This window comes from Oncorhynchus keta, chromosome 12, assembly GCF_023373465.1.
Source record: "Oncorhynchus keta strain PuntledgeMale-10-30-2019 chromosome 12, Oket_V2, whole genome shotgun sequence".
NCBI lineage: Eukaryota > Metazoa > Chordata > Actinopteri > Salmoniformes > Salmonidae > Oncorhynchus > Oncorhynchus keta.
Window position 1 is genome coordinate 52697067 of NC_068432.1, and position 18360 is coordinate 52715426.

The following is an 18360-nucleotide window of genomic DNA, read 5'->3' on the forward strand; positions in this document are numbered from 1 at the left end:
ATACCAGATTACGTCTCATTGGATGTCCTACTGGTTGATGTATACCAGATTACGTCTCATTGATGGTCCGACTGGTTGATGTATACCAGATTACGTCTCATTGGTGGTCCTACTGGTTGATGTATACCAGATTACGTCTCATTGGCTGTCCTACTGGTTGATGTATACCAGATTACGTCTCATTGATGGTCCGACTGGTTGATGTATACCAGATTACGTCTCATTGATGGTCCTACTGGTTGATGTATACCAGATTACGTCTCATTGATGGTCCTACTGGTTGATGTATACCAGATTACGTCTCATTGGTGGTCCTACTGGTTGATGTATACCAGATTACGTCTCATTGGTGGTCCTACTGGTTGATGTATACCAGATTACATCTCATTGGTGGTCCTACTGGTTGATGTATACCAGATTACGTCTCATTGATGGTCCTACTGGTTGATGTATACCAGATTACGTCTCATTGATGGTCCGACTGGTTGATGTATACCAGATTACGTCTCATTGATGGTCCGACTGGTTGATGTATACCAGATTACGTCTCATTGATGGTCCTACTGGTTGATGTATACCAGATTACGTCTCATTGGTGGTCCTACTGGTTGATGTATACCAGATTACGTCTCATTGATGGTCCTACTGGTTGATGTATACCAGATTACGTCTCATTGGTGGTCCTACTGGTTGATGTATACCAGATTATGTCTCATTGATGGTCCTACTGGTTGATGTATACCAGATTACGTCTCATTGATGGTCCTACTGGTTGATGTATACCAGATTACGTCTCATTGATGGTCCTACTGGTTGATGTATACCAGATTACGTCTCATTGGTGGTCCTACTGGTTGATGTATACCAGATTACGTCTCATTGGTGGTCCTACTGGTTGATGTATACCAGATTACGTCTCATTGATGGTCCTACTGGTTGATGTATACCAGATTACGTCTCATTGATGGTCCTACTGGTTGATGTATACCAGATTACGTCTCATTGGTGGTCCTACTGGTTGATGTATACCAGATTATGTCTCATTGATGGTCCTACTGGTTGATGTATACCAGATTACGTCTCATTGATGGTCCTACTGGTTGATGTATACCAGATTACATCTCATTGTTGGTCCTACTGGTTGATGTATACCAGATTACGTCTCATTGATGGTCCTACTGGTTGATCTACCCTTCCCCTCCTCTTAGAGGTTAATCCTCTCCCATTAATTCAACTATACAGCTACCTTCCTCTCCCCTGGCCATCTCTAAACAGCCCAGTACCTCAGTTTAACACGGATGAATCTAAGAGAAAGCGACTGGCTGCAAACCGATTCTCCACGCTCCACCCTCCCTGCCCTAAAACAGCAACCTCTCGTTTTGAAAAAGGCATAGATATGTCAGAAACATTTATTATACTGTCGAAATGTACTATAAAGTGTACATAGGATAATTCTGGTCATGAAGTCAGTCTCGTCCAAAAATGAGATTTGTGAGATAGGAAAAAATGTTATGCAACGTAATGAAGAGTACCGTAATGAAGAGTACCGTAATGTAATGAAGAGTACCGTAATGAAGAGTACCGTAACGTAATGAAGAGTACCGTAATGAAGAGTACCGTAATGTAATGAAGAGTACCGTAATGTAATGAAGAGTACCGTAATGAAGAGTACCGTAATGAAGAGTACCGTAATGTAATGAAGAGTACCGTAATGTAATGAAGAGTACCATAATGTAATGAAGAGTACCGTAATGAAGAGTACCGTAATGAAGAGTACCATAATGTAATGAAGAGTACCGTAATGAAGAGTACCATAATGAAGAGTACCATAATGAAGAGTACCATAATGTAATGAAGAGTACCATAACGTAATGAAGAGTACCATAATGAAGAGTACCATAACGTAATGAAGAGTACCGTAATGAAGAGTACCGTAATGTAATGAAGAGTACCGTAATGAAGAGTACCGTAATGTAATGAAGAGTACCATAATGAAGAGTACCGTAATGTAATGAAGAGTACCATAACGTAATGAAGAGTACCGTCATGTAATGAAGAGTACCATAATGAAGAGTACCGTAATGTAATGAAGAGTACCGTAATGTAATGAAGAGTACCATAATGTAATGAAGAGTACCATAATGTAATGAAGAGTACCGTAATGTAATGAAGAGTACCATAATGTAATGAAGAGTACCATAATGTAATGAAGAGTACCGTAATGTAATGAAGAGTACCGTAATGAAGAGTACCGTAATGTAATGAAGAGTACCATAATGAAGAGTACCATAACGTAATGAAGAGTACCGTAATGTAATGAAGAGTACCATAACGTAATGAAGAGTACCGTAATGAAGAGTACCATAATGAAGAGTACCATAACGTAATGAAGAGTACCATAATGAAGAGTACCATAACGTAATGAAGAGTACCATAATGAAGAGTACCATAACGTAATGAAGAGTACCATAATGAAGAGTACCATAATGAAGAGTACCATAATGTAATGAAGTACCATAATGTAATGAAGAGTACCGTAATGTAATGAAGAGTACCGTAATGTAATGAAGGGTACCGTAATGTAATGAAGTGTACCATAATGTAATGAAGAGTACCATAATGAAGAGTACCATAATGTAATGAAGAGTACCATAATGTAATGAAGAGTACCGTAACGTAATGAAGAGTACCGTAATGTAATGAAGAGTACCATAATGTAATGAAGAGTACCGTAATGAAGAGTACCGTAATGAAGAGTACCGTAATGTAATGAAGAGTACCATAACGTAATGAAGAGTACCATAATGAAGAGTACCATAATGAAGAGTACCATAACGTAATGAAGAGTACCATAACGTAATGAAGAGTACCGTAATGTAATGAAGAGTACCGTAATGAAGAGTACCGTAACGTAATGAAGAGTACCATAATGAAGAGTACCATAATGAAGAGTACCATAACGTAATGAAGAGTACCATAACGTAATGAAGAGTACCATAATGAAGAGTACCATAATGAAGAGTACCATAACGTAATGAAGAGTACCATAACGTAATGAAGAGTACCGTAATGTAATGAAGAGTACCGTAATGAAGAGTACCGTAACGTAATGAAGAGTACCATAACGTAATGAAGAGTACCATAACGTAATGAAGAGTACCATAACGTAATGAAGAGTACCATAACGTAATGAAGAGTACCGTAATGAAGAGTACCATAACGTAATGAAGAGTACCGTAATGAAGAGTACCGTAATGTAATGAAGAGTACCATAACGTAATGAAGAGTACCATAATGTAATGAAGAGTACCGTAATGAAGAGTACCATAACGTAATGAAGAGTACCATAACGTAATGAAGAGTACCGTAATGTAATGAAGAGTACCATAACGTAATGAAGAGTACCGTAATGTAATGAAGAGTACCGTAATGTAATGAAGAGTACCGTAATGAAGAGTACCGTAATGTAATGAAGAGTACCATAATGAAGAGTACCATAACGTAATGAAGAGTACCATAACGTAATGAAGAGTACCATAACGTAATGAAGAGTACCGTAATGAAGAGTACCGTAATGAAGAGTACCGTAATGAAGAGTACCGCAATGAAGAGTACCGCAATGAAGAGTACCGCAATGAAGAGTACCGCAATGAAGAGTACCGTAATGAAGAGTACCGTAATGAAGAGTACCGTAATGAAGAGTACCGTAATGAAGAGTACCGCAATGAAGAGTACCGCAATGAAGAGTACCGTAATGAAGAGTACCGTAATGAAGAGTACCGCAATGAAGAGTACTGCAATGAAGAGTACCGTAATGAAGAGTACCGTAATGAAGAGTACCGTAATGAAGAGTACCGCAATGAAGAGTACCGTAATGAAGAGTACCGTAATGTAATGAAGAGTACCATAATGAAGAGTACCGTAATGAAGAGTACCATAACGTAATGAAGAGTACCATAATGAAGAGTACCGTAATGAAGAGTACCATAACGTAATGAAGAGTACCATAATCAAGAGTACCGTAATGTAATGAAGAGTACCATAACGTAATGAAGAGTACCGTCATGAAGAGTACCGTAATGTAATGAAGAGTACCGTAACGTAATGAAACTACTGTAATGAAGAGTACCGTAATGAAGAGTACCGTAATGAAGAGTACCGTAATGAAGACTACTGTAATGAAGAGTACTGTAATGTAATGAAGAGTACTGTAATGAAGAGTACTGTAATGAAGAGTACCGTAATGTAATGAAGAGTACCGTAATGTAATGAAGAGTACCGTAATGAAGAGTACCGTAATGTAATGAAGAGTACCGTAATGAAGAGTACCGTAATGTAATGAAGAGTACCGTAACATAATGAAGAGTACCGTAATGTAATGAAGAGTACCGTAACATAATGAAGAGTACCGTAATGTAATGAAGGGTGTCGTAATGAATAGTACCGTAATGAAGAGTACCATAATGAAGAGTACTGTAACATAATGAAGAGTACTGTAATGAAGAGTACCGTAATGTAATGAAGAGTACTGTAATGAAGAGTACCGTAATGAAGAGTACCGTAATGAAGACTACTGTAATGTAATGAAGAGTACTGTACTGTAATGAAGACTACTGTAATGAAGAGTACTGTAATGTAATGAAGACTACTGTAATGAAGAGTACTGTAATGTAATGAAGAGTACCGTAACTTAATGAAGAGTACCATAATGAAGAGTACCGTAACTTAATGAAGAGTACCGTAACATAATGAAGAGTACCATGCCGTAATGAAGAGTACCGTAACTTAATGAAGAGTACCGTAACATAATGAAGAGTACCGTAATGTAATGAAGAGTACCGTAACTTAATGAAGAGTACCGTAATGAAGAGTACCGTAACATAATGAAGAATACCATGCCGTAATGAAGAGTACCGTAACATAATGATGAATACCGTAATGAAGAGTACCGTAACTTAATGAAGAGTACCGTAACATAATGAAGAGTACCATGCCGTAATGAAGTGTACCGTAACTTAATGAAGAGTACCGTAACATAATGAAGAGTACCGTAATGTAATGAAGAGTACCGTAACTTAATGAAGAGTACCGTAACTTAATGAAGAGTACCGTAACGTAATGAAGTGTACCGTAACTTAATGAAGAGTACCGTAACATAATGAAGAGTACCGTAATGTAATGAAGAGTACTGTAACATAATGAAGAGTACCGTAATGTAATGAAGAGTACCGTAATGAAGAGTACCGTAATGAAGAGTACCGTAATGAAGAGTACCGTCATGAAGAGTACCGTCATGAAGAGTACCGTAATGTAATGAAGAGTACCGTAACTTAATGAAGAGTACCGTAACATAATGAAGAGTACCGTAATGTAATGAAGAGTACTGTAACATAATGAAGAGTACCGTAATGTAATGAAGAGTACCGTAATGAAGAGTACCGTAATGAAGAGTACCGTAATGTAATGAAGAGTACCGTAATGAAGAGTACCGTCATGAAGAGTACCGTCATGAAGAGTACCGTAATGTAATGAAGAGTACCGTAACATAATGAAGAGTACCGTTATGTAATGAAGAGTACCGTAATGTAATGAAGAGTACCGTAACATAATGAAGAGTACCGTAACGTAATGAAGAGTACCGTAACGTAAAGAAGAGTACCGTAATGTAATGAAGAGTACCGTAACATAATGAAGAGTACCGTAACGTAATGAAGAGTACCGTAATGTAATGAAGAGTACCGTAATGAAGAGTACCGTAATGTAATGAAGAGTACCGTAACATAATGAAGAGTACCGTAATGTAATGAAGAGTACCGTAACATAATGAAGAGTACCGTAATGTAATGAAGGGTGTCGTAATGAATAGTACCGTAATGAAGAGTACCATAATGAAGAGTACTGTAACATAATGAAGAGTACTGTAATGAAGAGTACCGTAATGTAATGAAGAGTACTGTAATGAAGAGTACCGTAATGAAGAGTACCGTAATGAAGACTACTGTAATGTAATGAAGAGTACTGTACTGTAATGAAGACTACTGTAATGAAGAGTACTGTAATGTAATGAAGACTACTGTAATGAAGAGTACTGTAATGTAATGAAGAGTACCGTAACTTAATGAAGAGTACCATAATGAAGAGTACCGTAACTTAATGAAGAGTACCGTAACATAATGAAGAGTACCATGCCGTAATGAAGAGTACCGTAACTTAATGAAGAGTACCGTAACATAATGAAGAGTACCGTAATGTAATGAAGAGTACCGTAACTTAATGAAGAGTACCGTAATGAAGAGTACCGTAACATAATGAAGAATACCATGCCGTAATGAAGAGTACCGTAACATAATGATGAATACCGTAATGAAGAGTACCGTAACTTAATGAAGAGTACCGTAACATAATGAAGAGTACCATGCCGTAATGAAGTGTACCGTAACTTAATGAAGAGTACCGTAACATAATGAAGAGTACCGTAATGTAATGAAGAGTACCGTAACTTAATGAAGAGTACCGTAACTTAATGAAGAGTACCGTAACGTAATGAAGTGTACCGTAACTTAATGAAGAGTACCGTAACATAATGAAGAGTACCGTAATGTAATGAAGAGTACTGTAACATAATGAAGAGTACCGTAATGTAATGAAGAGTACCGTAATGAAGAGTACCGTAATGTAATGAAGAGTACCGTAATGTAATGAAGAGTACCGTAATGTAATGAAGAGTACCGTAATGAAGAGTACCGTAATGAAGAGTACCGTCATGAAGAGTACCGTCATGAAGAGTACCGTAATGTAATGAAGAGTACCGTAACATAATGAAGAGTACCGTAATGTAATGAAGAGTACCGTAATGTAATGAAGAGTACCGTAATGTAATGAAGAGTACCGTAACATAATGAAGAGTACCGTAACATAATGAAGAGTACCGTAATGTAATGAAGAGTACCGTAATGTAATGAAGAGTACCGTAATGAAGAGTACCGTAATGTAATGAAGAGTACCGTAACTTAATGAAGAGTACCGTAACTTAATGAAGAGTACCGTAACGTAATGAAGAGTACCGTAACTCAATGAAGAGTACCGTAACATAATGAAGAGTACCGTAACGTAATGAAGAGTACCGTAACTTAATGAAGAATACCGTAACATAATGAAGAGTACCGTAACTTAATGAAGAGTACCGTAACTTAATGAAGAGTACCGTAACGTAATGAAGAGTACCGTAACTTAATGAAGAGTACCGTAACATAATGAAGAGTACCGTAATGTAATGAAGAGTACTGTAACATAATGAAGAGTACCGTAATGTAATGAAGAGTACCGTAATGAAGAGTACCGTAATGTAATGAAGAGTACCGTAATGAAGAGTACCGTCATGAAGAGTACCGTCATGAAGAGTACCGTAATGTAATGAAGAGTACCGTAACATAATGAAGAGTACCGTTATGTAATGAAGAGTACCGTAATGTAATGAAGAGTACCGTAACATAATGAAGAGTACCGTAACGTAATGAAGAGTACCGTAACGTAAAGAAGAGTACCGTAATGTAATGAAGAGTACCGTAATGTAATGAAGAGTCCCGTAATGAAGAGTACCGTCATGAAGAGTACCGTAATGTAATGAAGAGTACCGTAATGTAATGAAGAGTCCCGTAATGAAGAGTACCGTCATGAAGAGTACCGTCATGAAGAGTACCGTAATGTAATGAAGAGTACCGTAATGTAATGAAGAGTACCGTAATGTAATGAAGAGTACCGTAACGTAAAGAAGAGTACCGTAATGTAATGAAGAGTACCGTAACATAATGAAGAGTACCGTAACATAATGAAGAGTACCGTAATGTAATGAAGAGTACCGTAATGAAGAGTACCGTAATGAAGAGTACCGTAATGTAATGAAGAGTACCGTAATGAAGAGTACCGTCATGAAGAGTACCGTCATGAAGAGTACCGTAATGTAATGAAGAGTACCGTAATGTAATGAAGAGTACTGTAATGTAATGAAGAGTACCGTAATGTAATGAAGAGTACCGTCATGAAGAGTACCATAATGTAATGAAGAGTACCGTAATGAAGAGTACCATAATGAAGAGTACCATAATGTAATGAAGAGTACCGTAATGAAGAGTACCGTAATGTAATGAAGAGTACCGTAATGTAATGAAGAGTACCATAATGAAGAGTACCATAATGAAGAGTACCATAATGTAATGAAGAGTACCGTAATGAAGAGTACCATAATGAAGAGTACCATAATGTAATGAAGAGTACCGTAATGAAGAGTACCGTAATGTAATGAAGAGTACCGTAATGTAATGAAGAGTACCGTAATGTAATGAAGAGTACCGTAATGTAATGAAGAGTACCATAATGTAATGAAGAGTACCGTAATGAAGAGTACCATAATGAAGAGTACCATAATGTAATGAAGAGTACCGTAATGAAGAGTACCATAATGAAGAGTACCATAATGTAATGAAGAGTACCATAATGAAGAGTACCGTAATGTAATGAAGAGTACCGTAATGTAATGAAGAGTACCGTAATGTAATGAAGAGTACCGTAATGAAGAGTACCGTAATGAAGAGTACCGTCATGAAGAGTACCGTCATGAAGAGTACCGTAATGTAATGAAGAGTACCGTAACATAATGAAGAGTACCGTAATGTAATGAAGAGTACCGTAATGTAATGAAGAGTACCGTAACATAATGAAGAGTACCATAACATAATGAAGAGTACCGTAATGTAATGAAGAGTACCGTAATGAAGAGTACCGTAATGTAATGAAGAGTACCGTAATGTAATGAAGAGTACCGTAATGTAATGAAGAGTACCATAATGTAATGAAGAGTACCGTAATGAAGAGTACCATAATGAAGAGTACCATAATGTAATGAAGAGTACCGTAATGAAGAGTACCGTAATGTAATGAAGAGTACCATAATGTAATGAAGAGTACCGTAATGAAGAGTACCGTAATGAAGAGTACCGTAATGTAATGAAGAGTACCGTAATGAAGAGTACCATAATGAAGAGTACCATAATGTAATGAAGAGTACCGTAATGAAGAGTACCGTAATGTAATGAAGAGTACCGTAATGTAATGAAGAGTACCGTAATGAAGAGTACCGTAATGTAATGAAGAGTACCGTAATGAAGAGTACCGTAATGAAGAGTACCATAATGTAATGAAGAGTAGCGTCTGTAGTCTGTAGCCTCTAATCTGTAGCCTCTAATCTGTAGCCTCTAACCTGTAGCCTCTAGCCTGTAGTCTGTAGCCTGTAGTCTGTATCCTGTAGTCTGTATCCTGTAGTCTGTAGTCTGTAGCCTGTAGTCTGTATCCTGTAGTCTGTTGCCTTTAGGCTGTAGTCTGTAGCCTGTAGTCTGTTGCCTTTAGGCTGTAGTCTGTAGTCTGCAGCCTGTGGCCTGAAGCCTGGTGCCTATAGCCTGTGCCTGGTGCCTGAAGCCTGGTGCCTCTAGCCTGAAGCCTGGTGCCTCTAGCCTGAAGCCTGGTGCCTCTAGCCCGAAGCCTGGTGCCACTAGCCTGAAGCCTGGTGCCACTAGCCTGAAGCCTGGTGCCACTAGCCTGAAGCCTGGTGCCTCTAGCCTGAAGCCTGGTGCCTCTAGCCCGAAGCCTGGTGCCACTAGCCTGAAGCCTGGTGCCACTAGCCTGAAGCCGGTACCCTGAAGCCTGTTCCTAGTAGCTGATGTTGTCAGCTCAGCAACCATGAATTCTAAAATACACCGTGGATAGTGGAATGAGGCTGATCAAAATGAGCAACTGTAGGAAACTATGTGAATTCTATTATGCTTACTGTATGAAATTAAAGCGAGCATTCAGACCGGCCTTACTGATTGAGCTATTCAGACCAGCCTTACTGACTGAGCTATTCAGACCAGCCTTACTAACTGAGCTATTCAGACCAGCCTTACTAACTGAGCTATTCAGACCAGCCTTACAGACTGAACTATTCAGACCAGCCTTACTGATTGAGCTATTCAGACCAGCCTTACTGACTGAGCTATTCAGACTAGCCTTACTAATTGAGCTATTCAGACTAGCCTTACTAATTGAGCTATTCAGACCAGCCTTACTGACTGAGCTATTCAGACCAGCCTTACTAATTGAGCTATTCAGACCAGCCTTACTGACTGAACTATTCAGACCAGCCTTATTGACTGAGCTATTCAGACCAGCCTTACTGACTGAACTATTTAGACCAGCCTTACGAACTGAGCTATTCAGACCAGCCTTACTGACTGAGCTATTCAGACTAGCCTTACTAATTGAGCTATTCAGACTAGCCTTACTAATTGAGCTATTCAGACCAGCCTTACTAATTGAGCTATTCAGACCAGCCTTACTGACTGAACTATTCAGACCAGCCTTACTGACTGAACTATTTAGACCAGCCTTACTGACTGAACTATTCAGACCAGCCTTACTGACTGAGCTATTCAGACCAGCCTTACTAATTGAGCTATTCAGACCAGCCTTACTGACTGAACTACTCAGACCAGCCTTACTGACTGAGCTATTCAGACCAGCCTTACTGACTGAACTATTTAGACCAGCCTTACTAACTGAGCTATTCAGACCAGCCTTAGTGATTGAGCTATTCAGACCAGCCTTACTGACTGAGCTATTCAGACCAGCCGTACTGACTGAGCTATTCAGACCAGCCTTAATGATTGAGCTATTCAGACCAGCCTTACTGACTGAGCTATTCAGACCAGCCTTACTGACTGAACTATTCAGACCAGCCTTACTGACTGAACTATTCAGACCAGCCTTACTGACTGAGCTATTCAGACCAGCCTTACTGACTGAACTATTCAGACCAGCCTTACTGACTGAACTATTCAGACCAGCCTTACTGACTGAACTATTCAGACCAGTCTTACTGACTGAGCTATTCAGACCAGCCTTAGTGACTGAACTATTTAGACCAGCCTTACTAACTGAGCTATTCAGACCAGCCTTAGTGACTGAGCTATTCCGACCAGCCTTACTGACTGAACTAGTCAGATCAGCCTTAGTGACTGAACTATTCAGACCAGCCTTAGTGACTGAGCTATTCAGACCAGCCTTAGTGACTGAGCTATTCAGACCAGCCTTACTGACTGAACTATTCAGACCAGCCTTACTGACTGAGCTATTCAGACCAGCCTTACTGACTGAGCTATTCAGACCAGCCTTACTAACTGAGCTATTCAGACCAGCCTTACTGATTGAGCTATTCAGACCAGCCTTACTGACTGAGCTATTCAGACCAGTCTTACTGACTGAGCTAAACTACATGAGGATACTCACCACTCTCTTTACTTTTGTAGGAAGGAAAGGAAGGAAGGAAGGAAGGAAGGAAGGAAGGAAGGAAGGAAGGAAGGAAGGAAGGAAGGAAGGAAGGAAGGAAAGGAGGATACACACCACTCTTTTGTGTGTGTGTGTGTGCGTGCGTGCGTGCGTGCGTGCGTGCGTGCGTGCGTGCGTGTGTGTGTGTGTGTGTGTGTGTAACATTACTCACCACTCTCTTTTCCCTGAAGTCTATTCCCACTGTGGTGATGAACTTGGGGTTGAACTTGTTGTCCGTGTATCTATAGATGAAAGTGGTATTAATATAATACTAATCTAATGAAACATATAATAACTGGTTGTCTGCGGACCTGTAAGATACGATAAGATAGTACTTTATTAATCCCCTGTGAGTCTTTCTGGGTAGTATCTAAGAGTGATTACAGCTGTGAGTCTTTCTGGGTAGTATCTAAGAGTGATTACAGCTGTGAGTCTTTCTGGGTAGTATCTAAGAGTGATTACAGCTGTGAGTCTTTCTGGGTAGTATCTAAGAGCGATTACAGCTGTGAGTCTTTCTGGGTATGTCTCTAAGAGCGATTACAGCTGTGAGTCTTTCTGGGTAAGTCTCTAAGAGCGATTACAGCTGTGAGTCTTGCTGGGTAAGTCTCTAAGAGTGATTACAGCTGTGAGTCTTTCTGGGTAAGTCTCTAAGAGCGATTACAGCTGTGAGTCTTTCTGGGTAGTATCTAAGAGCGATTACAGCTGTGAGTCTTTCTGGGTATGTCTCTAAGAGCGATTACAGCTGTGAGTCTTTCTGGGTAAGTCTCTAAGAGCGATTACAGCTGTGAGTCTTGCTGGGTAAGTCTCTAAGAGCGATTACAGCTGTGAGTCTTTCTGGGTAAGTCTCTAAGAGCGATTACAGCTGTGAGTCTTTCTGGGTAAGTCTCTAAGAGCGATTACAGCTGTGAGTCTTTCTGGGTAAGTCTCTAAGAGCGATTACAGCTGTGAGTCTTTCTGGGTAAGTCTCTAAGAGCGATTACAGCTGTGAGTCTTTCTGGGTAAGTCTCCAAGAGCGATTACAGCTGTGAGTCTTTCTGGGTAAGTCTCTAAGAGCGATTACAGCTGTGAGTCTTTCTGGGTAAGTCTCTAAGAGCGATTACAGCTGTGAGTCTTTCTGGGTAAGTCTCTAAGAGCGATTACAGCTGTGAGCCTTTCTGGGTAAGTCTCTAAGAGCGATTACAGCTGTGAGTCTTTCTGGGTAAGTCTCTAAGAGAAATTACAGCTGTGAGTCTTTCTGAGTAAGTCTCTAAGAGCGATTACAGCTGTAAGTCTTTCTGGGTAAGTCTCTAAGAGCGATTACAGCTGTGAGTCTTTCTGGGTAAGTCTCTAAGAGCAATTACAGCTGTGAGTCTTTCTGGGTAAGTCTCTAAGAGCGATTACAGCTGTGAGTCTTTCTGGGTAAGTCTCTAAGAGCGATTCCAGCTGTGAGTCTTTCTGGGTAAGTCTCTAAGAGCGATTACAGCTGTGAGTCTTTCTGGGTAAGTCTCTAAGAGTGATTACAGCTGTGAGTCTTTCTGGGTAAGTCTCTAAGAGCGATTACAGCTGTGAGTCTTTCTGGGTAAGTCTCTAAGAGCGATTACAGCTGTGAGTCTTTCTGGGTAAGTCTCTAAGAGCGATTACAGCTGTGAGTCTTTCTGGGTAAGTCTCTAAGAGCGATTACAGCTGTGAGTCTTTCTGGGTAAGTCTCTAAGAGAAATTACAGCTGTGAGTCTTTCTGAGTAAGTCTCTAAAAGCGATTACAGCTGTGAGTCTTTCTGGGTAAGTCTCTAAGAGCGATTACAGCTGTGAGTCTTTCTGGGTAAGTCTCTAAGAGCGATTACAGCTGTGAGTCTTTCTGGGTAAGTCTCTAAGAGAAATTACAGCTGTGAGTCTTTCTGGGTAAGTCTCTAAGAGCGATTACAGCTGTGAGTCTTTCTGGGTAAGTCTCTAAGAGCGATTCCAGCTGTGAGTCTTTCTGGGTAAGTCTCTAAGAGCGATTACAGCTGTGAGTCTTTCTGGGTAAGTCTCTAAGAGCGATTACAGCTGTGAGTCTTTCTGGGTAAGTCTCTAAGAGCGATTACAGCTGTGAGTCTTTCTGGGTAAGTTTCTAAGAGCGATTACAGCTGTGAGTCTTTCTGGGTAAGTCTCTAAGAGCGATTACAGCTGTGAGTCTTTCTGGGTATGTCTCTAAGAGCGATTACAGCTGTGAGTCTTTCAGGGTAAGTCTCTAAGAGCGATTACAGCTGTGAGTCTTTCTGGGTAAGTCTCTAAGAGCGATTACAGCTGTGAGTCTTTCTGGGTAAGTCTCTAAGAGCGATTACAGCTGTGAGTCTTTCTGGGTAAGTCTCTAAGAGCGATTACAGCTGTGAGTCTTTCTGGGTAAGTTTCTAAGAGCGATTACAGCTGTGAGTCTTTCTGGGTAAGTCTCTAAGAGCGATTACAGCTGTGAGTCTTTCTGGGTATGTCTCTAAGAGCGATTACAGCTGTGAGTCTTTCAGGGTAAGTCTCTAAGAGCGATTACAGCTGTGAGTCTTTCTGGGTAAGTCTCGAAGAGCGATTACAGCTGTGAGTCTTTCTGGGTAAGTCTCTAAGAGCGATTACAGCTGTGAGTCTTTCTGGGTAAGTCTCTAAGAGCGATTACAGCTGTGAGTCTCTAGGAGGTCTTCTAGGTAAGTCTCTAGGGGTCTTCTGGGTAAGTCCCTAGGAGGTCTTCTGGGTAAGTCTCTAGGGGTCTTCTGGGTAAGTCTCTAGGAGGTCTTCTGGGTAAGTCTCTAGGAGGTCTTCTGGGTAAGTCTCTAGGGGTTCTTCTGGGTAAGTCTCTAGGGGTCTTCTGGGTAAGTCTCTAGGAGGTCTTCTGGGTAAGTCTCTAGGAGGTCTTCTGGGTAAGTCTCTAGGGGGTCTTATGGGTAAGTCTCTAGGGGTTCTTCTGGGTAAGTCTCTAGGGGGTCTTCTGGGTAAGTCTCTAGGGGGTCTTCTGGGTAAGTCTCTAGGAGGTCTCCCGGTCGCGGCAGACTGTGACAGAGCCTGGACTATATTCAATGTCTTTTTTTACTCATCTACCAACAGGTGCTCTTCTTCGCGAGGTAATGGAAAACCTCCCTGGTCTTTGTGGTTAAATCTGTGTTTGAAAGAGAGCCTGGACTCAAACCAGGATCTCTAGTGGAACAGCTAAGACTGCGATGCAGAGCCGTAGACCACTGCACCACTCGGGAAGGACCCAGCTTTTCATTTTTTAAATTAATTTGTCATTTTCTAAAAACATAATTTCATTTTGACATTATGGGGTATTGTGTGTCGGCCAGTGACACAACATCTTAATATAATACATTTTAAATTCAGGCTGTAACACAACAACATGGGGAAAAAGTCAAGCTCTTTAAATACTTTCTGAATGCAGTGTAATAAATATACAATATAACTATTATAGTATAATAAATATACAATATAACTATTATAGTGTAATAAATATACAATATAACTATTATAGTATAATAAATATTATATTATTATAGTATAATAAATATACAATATAACTATAACTATTATAGTGTAATAAATATATAACTATTATAGTATAATAAATATATAATATAACTATTATAGTGTAATAAATATATAATATAACTATTATAGTGTAATAAATATACAATATAACTATTATAGTATAATAAATATATAATATAACTATTATAGTGTAATAAATATATAATATAACTATTATAGTATAATAAATATATAATATAACTATTATAGTGTAATAAATATATTATATAACTATTATAGTGTAATAAATATATAATATAACTATTATAGTATAATAAATATATAATATAACTATTATAGTGTAATAAATATATAATATAACTATTATAGTATAATAAATATATAATATAACTATTATAGTATAATAAATATATAACTATTATAGTGTATTAAATATATAATATAACTATTATAGTGTAATAAATATATAATATAACTATTATAGTATAATAAATATATAATATAACTATTATACTGTAATAAATATATAATATAACTATTATAGTATAATAAATATATAATATAACTATTATAGTATAATAAATATACAATATAACTATTATAGTGTAATAAATATATAATATAACTACTATAGTATAATAAATATACAATATAACTATTATAGTGTAATAAATATATAACTATTATAGTGTAATAAATATATAATATAACTATTATAGTGTAATAAATATATAATATAACTATTATAGTATAATAAATATATAATATAACTATTATAGTATAATAAATATATAATATAACTATTATAGTGTAATAAATATATAACTATTATAGTGTAATAAATATATAATATAACTATTATAGTATAATAAATATATAATAGAACTATTATAGTGTAATAAATATATAACTATTATAGTATAATAAATATATAACTATTATAGTATAATAAATATATAACTATTATAGTGTAATAAATATATAATATAACTATTATAGTGTAATAAATATATAATATAACTATTATAGTATAATAAATATATAGTATAACTATTATAGTGTATTAAATATATAATATAACTATTATAGTGTAATAAATATATAACTATTATAGTATAATAAATATATAACTATTATAGTATAATAAATATATAACTATTATAGTGTAATAAATATATAATATAACTATTATAGTGTAATAAATATATAATATAACTATTATAGTATAATAAATATATAATATAACTATTATAGTATAATAAATATATAACTATTATAGTATAATAAATATATAATATAACTATTATAGTGTAATAAATATATAACTATTATAGTGTAATAAATATACAATATAACTATTATAGTATAATAAATATAAAACTATTATAGTATAATAAATATATAACTATTATATTGTATTAAATATATAATATAACTATTATAGTGTAATAAATATATAATATAACTATTATAGTATAATAAATATATAGTATAACTATTATAGTGTATTAAATATATAATATTACTATTATAGTGTAATACATTTACATTTACATTTAAGTCATTTAGCAGACGCTCTTATCCAGAGCGACTTACATAAATATATAATATAACTATTATAGTATAATAAATATATAATATAACTATTATAGTGTAATAAATATACAATATAACTATTATAGTATAATAAATATATAATATAACTATTATAGTGTAATAAATATACAATATAACTATTATAGTATAATAAATATATAATATAACTATTCTAGTATAATAAATATATAATATAACTATTATAGTATAATAAATATATAATATAACTATTATAGTATAATAAATATATAATATAACTATTCTAGTATAATAAATATATAATATACCTATTCTAGTATAATAAATATATAATTATTATAGTATAACTAGTTGTGTGTGTACCTGTATAGAAAGGTAGTCTTCCCTACTCCAGAGTCCCCCAGAGCCAGGAGCTTGATGAGGTAATCATAGTCCCCATCAGTCATAGTGTTGACTGCGCTGAACCTGGAGTAAACAAAACAAAAAAATCATCAATTCGTCATTTGAAGAGCCTTTTGTATGACTCGACTGGGAATTGAACCCACAACCTTCCAATCTCAGGACAGACACTTTAACCACAAGGCCACTGAGTGACTGCCAATTCATTCCAACGCCTCAAAGACAAACATTCACTTACAGGTTGAAAAAAAAACAACAAAGTAAACTGGCCTGGTATCAGTAAAGGTTTGTCAAACAGACCGAAGCGAAACATAAATAGTCTCGAAAAGGCCCAAAGCGAAATAACCTGACCCAAAAAGCCATGCCTCATAATAACCAACAGAACTTTATTTGATCCAATGAAATCTAAGAGACGAGAGGACCAAACTTGACAAACCTGCTCCAGTCAGAGAAAAACAGTAACCAAACTAGTGCAATGTAGTCATCTCATTTCCTGTTAACAGTTTGACCTCAGGTCTAGTTCATTTCTCACGTTGGAACATAAAAACATCCACAACTACCATGTCACGAGAGGCAGAGTTCAGCCTAAAACTAAATCACATGTGGCTCCTTACAGAGCACGCCCGCCACCACGTGATTGGTTATTTATAGGAGACAATTAGCATTCCTGTTATACAGTATGTGTGAACAGTCATTTTGCTGTAGGCTATGTGAGGAAACTGAAGCAGCGATATGAAAGAAAAGAGCTGTCTGGCCGGACGAGACATTCCTTCAGACTTCCAACACTTAAAAGGTTCAATGCAGCTATTGTTTTTATCTCAATAACAAATCATTTCTGGGTAACAATTAAGTACCGTACTGTGATTATTTTAAATCACAATTTATTTAAAAAAAAAAATAGCTTGTTAAGCAAAGCATTTCTCAAGGAATAATTTTTCTAGGACCGTGGGAATGGTCTGAGTGGGAAAACTGAAATCTAGCTGTTATTGGCAGAGAGGTTTGGAACTCTCTTTCTCATTGGTCCATTAACTCATTTGACCTGCCTGGTGATGTCACCAGACAGGTCAAAACTCCATCCAAACCAAAACAGGCTGAAACTTCTGGCTGTCTTTTCAAACAGCTCTTACACCAACAGGGCATTATCCCTGTTCCCAAGAAAGCAAAGGTAACTGAGCTAAATGACTATCGCCCCGTAGCACTCACTTCTGTCATCCTGAAGTGCTTTGAGAGGCTAGTTAAGGATCATATAACCTCTACCTTACCTGACAACCTAGCCCCACTTCAATTTGCTTACCGCAGCAATATGTCCCCAGTTGATGCATTCGCAGTCACACTGCCCTAACCCATCTGGACAAGAGGAATACCTATGTAAGAATGCTGTTAATTGACTACAGCTCAACATTCAACACCATAGTACCCTCCAAGCTCATCATTAAGCTTGAGACCCTGGGTCTCAACCCCGCCCTGTGCAACTGGAGTCCTGGACATCCTGACGGGCCGCCCCCAGGTGGTGAAGGTAGGAAACAACATCTCCACTTCGCTGAT

The 18360-nt window shown here is 37.2% G+C and overlaps 1 protein-coding gene across 4 annotated transcripts in view; it reads right to left on the minus strand.

Annotated features, from left to right (window-relative positions):
* LOC127906465 (ras-related protein Rab-27B-like) overlaps window positions 1-18360 on the minus strand; it is a 132459-nt gene that overhangs the window by 37621 nt on the left and 76478 nt on the right. For 3 of the 4 annotated variants that reach the window (XM_052458618.1, XM_052458619.1, XM_052458620.1), the window contains 2 exons: window positions 16780-16881; window positions 11531-11600 (listed from right to left, as the gene is read on the minus strand). In XM_052458618.1, coding sequence (XP_052314578.1) covers window positions 11531-11600; window positions 16780-16881 — 172 coding nt within the window. Of the gene's footprint in view, window positions 1-11530; window positions 11601-16779; window positions 16882-17251; window positions 17391-18360 lie in introns of those variants that run through there. The other variant, XM_052458621.1, reaches the window with a different exon arrangement.